The following is a 6790-nucleotide window of genomic DNA, read 5'->3' on the forward strand; positions in this document are numbered from 1 at the left end:
TTTTTAACTTTCAAAACAAAAAACACATATTTCAATAATTATTCTACAAAACAATTTTAAAAGTAAAAAATACAGAACACAATCAATCAAACATTCAACACATTTTGATAGTATAAATGAGATTATTATCATTACTAAAACCACTTTCACCCCAATACCAAAATGATGTACATGGTATCTGATATTCAATAACTCCTAAAACTATCAATTTGCTGTGACAAAAAATTAGATTCTAATCAATCTCTCAAGTGGACAACAATTGTCTTAATTCCCACAACGAAATTGCGTCGTGCACCGAGTTCGAATAGAGGTATTGTACAAAATTGTTTAGTAAATCAACTTCGCTTCCATTGCTATTTCTCTCATTTTCTGAAATATCAGCCATCAACATCATTATTTACACTTTCTTTTATATATATATATATATATATATATATATATATATATATATATATATAACTTAAGCTGGATAAAGAGTTGGTTAGTTAAAAAAGAAAAACATAAAACGCAGAACCATCACATGAATTATAAACTAAGCCAAAAATTGCAAAGGGAAAAAAAATATTAATCAAGACCAGACACTGACGTCACGCTTGACAGCCAACTGGGATGGAACAAACTCCTTGCAAGTCTGCATCAAAGTAGGAGGGGACAGTCTTGTGCTAAATTTTTTGGGTAATTGATAAAGCCCTGAGTATCAACTTAGGACAAATCATGTCATAACCAAAAATGGTTCAGTAATGAAAGTACACAGTTAGTGAGCTAACAACAAATTAACAGACTAGTAATGAATCTAAAATGCCAAACACAACTGCAAAGAAACTTTAAATTAATAATCGATTTAGATGACAATGAACTTGAATGCACAGCACTGGCTGCTAAAGTAAAAAAATTAAACGAATGGAATATAATGTAATAAGGAAAACAGGTCAGACGCTACATGTAAATGTAGGGAAACAAAATCAATATGCATCGGAGTTACTTGGTCGTATCACCTTGGATACTTCCTTCCCACAAGCCTTCTGATATACAAGTTAAAATTGATTTAGATCAGCGACAATCGCAATATAGTAATTAAAGAGATTCGAAGAAAACAATATTCTCAACTAGTTTGGATACTTAAGCTCAGAATTTTTGAAGTTATGCACCAATCATATTGGGTACTGTTTTTAAGCAAATGGAAGAATTTAAAATACCCTGCGAAGAGGTGGAATATAGAAAACCCCAGCTTCATGCTAGTCCAACATCTCCTCCCTCCCCAATCCCGACACCTGCAAACATGGACAGACTCAAGCAGCAATTATATCGAGTACTGTTTTTAAGCAAATGAAAGAATTTAAAATACTCTAGCAAAGAGGTGGAATATTGAAATCCCCAGTTTCATGCCTGTCCCCCTCCACAACCCCGACACCTGCCAACATGGACAGACTCAAGCTATCACTCTGTCGCCACGGATGCACTCTCCAAGCTATTCTACCACCATTCCAAGCGCAGAGAGCCATTGACATTTGTATGACAATACTTAAGTTGCCATTTCAACAAGTTGGTCGATAGTAGCGAAAAGCTCTTTTCGCTGGTGAAGAAAAACAACATTGAAACTTGACTCAACAGTCAAGTTTCATGCAAAGAGGTGGAATATTGAAATCCCCAGTTTCATGCCTGTCCCCCTCCACAACCCCGACACCTGCAAACATGGACAGACTCAAGCTATCACTCTGTTGCCACGGATGCACTCTCCAAGCTATTCTACCACCATTCCAAGCGCAGAGAGCCATTGACATTTGTATGACAATACTTAAGTTGCCATTTCAACAAGTTGGTTGATAGTAGCGAAAAGCTCTTTTCGCTGGTGAAGAAAAACAACATCGAAACTTGACTCAACAATATGATCACATACCAAGAGACCAGCTTGTACGTTCTAAAGGAGATGAATTCCATCGCCACTGGCGTGATTCAGAATTTGAAAATGACCATGAAAAATTCTACTATTGAGCACACTATCCACTAAGGCTGTTTGAATGCAAGGGTTTTCAGGAGAGATTCCACCTAAGACTTTCGGAGTGGATGTGCTCGATAGAACAAAGTTCGCTAGGCAAAGGCTCAAGTGGCAATAAAAAAGAGCAAGAAATTATGTGAAGGGAGAAATTTTGACGCTGCTACAGTCCAAAAAAAAATTGTGAATGTCAGAAATAGATTTGTAGCAATTCAATTTCTCTATATTTTAATTTAATTGAAATTTTGAAAAGCTAAACCCAAATACAGCCTACATGAGCTTTAGAATCACCCCACTTCCCAGTGCACGTGCACACCAAAAAAGAAAAAAAAAATCTGCGTTGTATTAAGATATTATTCAATAATATCAAGGCTGTATGCTAACATTTTAAAGAAAATACAGTTAAAAAATATAAGAATCTACCAAGGTTGCAACGTTAACACGATGTCTTCAATGCACCTAATTAGAACTCAATTAACAATCGAAGAAACCCTACAAACAACATAAATAATTGCACAGACAACAACAGAATGAATCTAGCCTCAATGTGAACAGAGATTAAAACTCTGCTCTACGTCAAAACAGTCATGGAAGTTCAACATTTTTCTTAATGAAAAAATAAATAAATAAATAAATAAAAATACACTATAATGCATTGTAAGATTTCAAATTAAGAGAATAATGGTGCACTGCTAGAATGTTTAATGGAATTTCAAAGGAGAAGTAAAGATATCAGACATTTTGAATTAATGACAACACACCTCCATACACAGAAATAGCTCAAGCAAGAAGAAAGGGAAAGAGCTATGGTGGAAACATACATTTGCGTGCCTATTTGCATTTTACTTTACAAATTATTAGATATGGTAAAAGAGCTTAAAACATGTGTGCGCCTATTTGAAAGGATAAAGTATATATGTCGCTTGCTTTTCAATTGACAGGATAAAGTATTAACGTAACATGAAGAAAATCCACATGGCATGCAAATAACTGAAATAAACTGCGATTATCTGAACAAATGTACTATAATAACTCTTCCATACAAGTTGCTGCAGCAGCTTTAAGAAAGTTCATGCCCTGACATTACATGGTAAGTGTGAGTTCTAAGCAGACCCGAAATCTGCTATATTAGTGAAAGGCACAAAAACATCATAGCAAACAGTGGTCAGAAATTTCTTATCTCTGTAAGAAAATTATTGGTAGATGTCACCAATTAATTTGCAGAGAGAAAGAAGCAAACCTAGCATCATATTTAGCCATTGGAAGCAAGGCATGGAAGCCTCCTACACTGGCCCTGGAAAAATGTAGTCGATTCATCAATAACAATAAAATGGTGGAAAATTTGGTTCTATAAAATTACAGCTAAACAAAATTTATCCAAATTAAGCAATATTTTAAATTGAGACATACTACTATGAACTATAATCAGGTTGTACAAGTCATTTCCATCTAGTTGCTAATCATTGGTAGGCAAATAAATCAACAATCAAATGAATATCGCAGAGTTGCAAATCATTGAGGGTGTTGAAGCTCACAACTCATAATGTTGAAAAGGACAATTAGGACATAAAAAAACCAAGGGCAAATAAATAAAGGGCATCATAACTTGATATTTCATAATGAGAGTAGAAACATAATTTCCATAATACAGAATGAACACGAAAAAAGGATGATTCCAAAAAATGTCTTCTCTTATTCAGAACCTAACAATTCTGTACATAGATCAAAGGAAAAATGAAAAATTGTAGGGTGACATCCACTTTGTAAACATTTAAAAATGCTGACCAGCTGAAACTAGGTTCTTAATCCCCATCAAATGTTCGTCATTTGAAATATTGAGTGAAATACGAAGATTAGTCAATAATTCTTGTTGTTCCCAACTTAAAGGACCAGACACATACATTGCCATTAAGGTACCGTGATATGCATGCAACTCTAACCTATGAATTCTTTCAGCTAAAACCTCTTTTGGAAAAATAGGGCATCCTTTATCCACATCTCCAACATCTAGAGATTCTGCATCACTACAAAGGGTATCTTCATCTTGGCAAGGACCTGCAGATGTATCACTGAAAAATTTATCTGTACTACTACTCATCACACTACAACTGCCGACTGAACTCAGATCATTACAAGAATAATCAGGTTCTTCAACTCTTTCAAGAAAGAGTGTTGTAACATTACAAGGATTCTCCTTCCCCATTTCATAATATTGGTTGGTACCATTAGTAAAGGAAGTATACATGCAATTTTCACCCATATTATTTTGTGGGTAAGCAATAGCATCTACCTTTTCAAGAAAGGGGGCTGTAGATACTGCTTTGAGTCTTTCACACTCACCCTTATTCATAACAGCCCTCTCTTTTCTGGGATAGGCCTCAATAGGAGAGGAGTTGTAAGGGGATGCTCTCTTCAATGTTGAGGAAAAGGTAAGATGAGGCTCCTCGAGACCACTAGAACCCAATCTGGGTAAGCAAAATTTTCTGGCTTGCTGAACTTCAGGTATCACCTTATTACTGTTTGAAATCAGATTCCAGCTAGACTTCCCAGATGCAGAATTACCTAATCCCTGAGACAATCACAAGAAAATGTAAGGACAAAGCACAGCAACAAATTACATAGTATTAATGGAAAATAAAAATTACCTCAATTCTCTAGCAATATGAGTACTAACATAAAGGGTAAAACTATTTAACGGAACAGTTATATTCTAACACTAAGCAAACTACCAAAACAATGAGAATACTTGCTAGTTAGGAATAAAATAAAAATAAGATGATAAGCAAAGTTGAACTTGGTATATTACGGAAAAAGAAATTTACCATTGGCTTAAGGACCCATTGACCATTTTGCCAAGATTGGCGCACCCTCATGTTTACTTTGTGGACCTTTAACTCCTTGCAAGATACCCACAACCTAACCAAGTAGAAGTTCCCACCTATGACCTTCAAAACAGAAGCAGCTTTCCAAGAACCAACATCGTAAACCTCCACAAGATCATTAGCTGCCCAACTCTCAATACCTTTAATAAGAGGGGGACATGGTCTGATAGCCTTCCTGGGAACTCTCTCCATACTAGCCTCACTTGGCATGCTAGAACAGTCATACTGGACATTGTAAGTGTGCCCATTACCAGAAACAATATGAGCACAACGCCATTCCACACTAAGCCTCTCGGTATTGCTTAGGATCTCCACTTTACTTCCCTTTTTGAATCTCATTGTGACTACTTCAATTCAAACTCAAACCTGTGACATTCATGAATAAATTTTATTACTTATTTGCAGAACAGAAAAATCTCACAATTATTGATATTTGATACACTAAAAGGATTATAGAGATTTTTTGCTTGTTCAACTACAAGAAAATCTTCAAGAATATTTATTTCTCAGCGGTGAAAACATAATCATCACTCGTCAGTCAAGATCTTTTAATGTGTTTTACATATATATGTATATGTGTATATACACATACATTTACATATACATATACAGACACATCTATGTGTGCGCGCGTGCAAAACCATATATTTCACTGATTATTTGTAACAACGAGAAAATAAAATGTCATATTGTTAAGTTGATTTCGAAATATCATTGACATTGCTGTTATTTGAAAAGTAATTAGAAAATTATAATAATTATAATACACAGACAAACAATACAATAAAATACAAAGGATCGGGAAAATAGAGAGAGATTACAAATCAAAAATCACGCAGGCAACTACCACGAATCGAAGTAGCAGCACGTTAATTGCAAAAGATGAAATAAAGCATAACCAATGTAATCAAATGAAGAACGAGAACACTGACCTTTATCGGCGATTCACGATGTAAGATCGCTTAGAGTCTTTGACCTAATCGCCGCGATTCCCTTTGATTCTTTCTTTCCAAGGGAATGAGTTTTGAAACAACGTAAAAATTAGGGTTTCTGAGTATCTATGATCAATATTAACAGAAATGTGCTTTCTGCGGTTTCAAGGAATATAAATAATAACTTGAACACGGTCGCGGTGGTAGATGGGCCGCATAAGTTTGAATCGATATTTATGGGCCTTTGCAGCCTTGGTATTTTAAAAAATTTGCAGGTTTTTTTTTTTTTTGGTGGTACAGAATATAAGTAAATAAAAAAAAAACTTGTTTAAATAAAAAATAAGTTTAGAATTTATGATAATTAAATAAATTGAAAAATATAAGAAAATCTTAAATATAAATTTAAAAAAAAAAAACTCAACAAAATTAACATGAAATTGCTTCTTCTTTTTTAATTCATGATTCAAACAGGCTTACATATACATCACTTGAGTTCAAATTTCATGTATTTAATTTATATAAGGTGTTTGGATTAATTTCTTTTGGATGTAAAATAATGTAAAATTTTTATTGAATCTTTTAAAATTAATCTAAAGATTTTATTCAAATCCCTAACATTAGAATATGACACATACTTAATTTATTTAGGCACGTTTGGTAAACATGATAGTGAAAATATGATAGGATAAATCATCATACCCAGCTCTTATTTATTATTTGATAAGATAAAATGATATTGTAGATTTATCTTGTTGATTCATTTTATCTTTTTCGTAGTCTTACAGGTCATGATAAGGGTATTGGATTAAAATTCAATAGGATAAAATAAAAAAAGTATCCTTCTAAAGTTCCTAAGAACATAAAAGTTTGTTCTGCCACCACCTTTCTAGTTATTGTCACTAGGCAAACACTATTGTTATCGTCGCCACTGGCAAACCATCAATTGAAATTAAATAATTATTAAAATAATCTGTTTAATGTTT

The 6790-nt window shown here is 33.8% G+C and overlaps 1 protein-coding gene across 8 annotated transcripts; it reads right to left on the reverse strand.

The window, feature by feature from the left end:
* Positions 1–432: 432 nt before the first annotated feature.
* Positions 433–5945, reverse strand: LOC133291871 (uncharacterized). 8 transcript variants are annotated; one of them, XM_061490203.1, is made up of 6 exons: positions 5808–5945; positions 4816–5241; positions 3934–4562; positions 3234–3287; positions 3037–3070; positions 445–1271 (listed from the first exon to the last, which is right to left on the reverse strand). In XM_061490203.1, exons 2-5 carry the CDS (start codon positions 5212–5214, stop codon positions 3064–3066), a joined length of 1089 nt encoding a protein of 362 aa, XP_061346187.1. In that variant the 5' UTR covers positions 5215–5241; positions 5808–5945; the 3' UTR covers positions 445–1271; positions 3037–3063. The 8 variants fall into 8 exon arrangements, 6 of the variants coding, with proteins under 6 accessions (XP_061346187.1, XP_061346189.1, XP_061346186.1 ...); XR_009748846.1 differs by having other exon boundaries at positions 433–1022; positions 1197–1271; positions 3037–4562; XM_061490205.1 differs by lacking the exon at positions 445–1271 and having other exon boundaries at positions 2981–3287; positions 3934–4048; positions 4334–4562.
* Positions 5946–6790: the final 845 nt, after the last annotated feature.

This window comes from Gastrolobium bilobum, unplaced genomic scaffold (genome assembly GCF_033153095.1).
Source record: "Gastrolobium bilobum isolate Gb01-03AN ecotype WA unplaced genomic scaffold, APGP_CSIRO_Gbil_v1 utg8480, whole genome shotgun sequence".
Lineage (NCBI taxonomy): Eukaryota > Viridiplantae > Streptophyta > Magnoliopsida > Fabales > Fabaceae > Gastrolobium > Gastrolobium bilobum.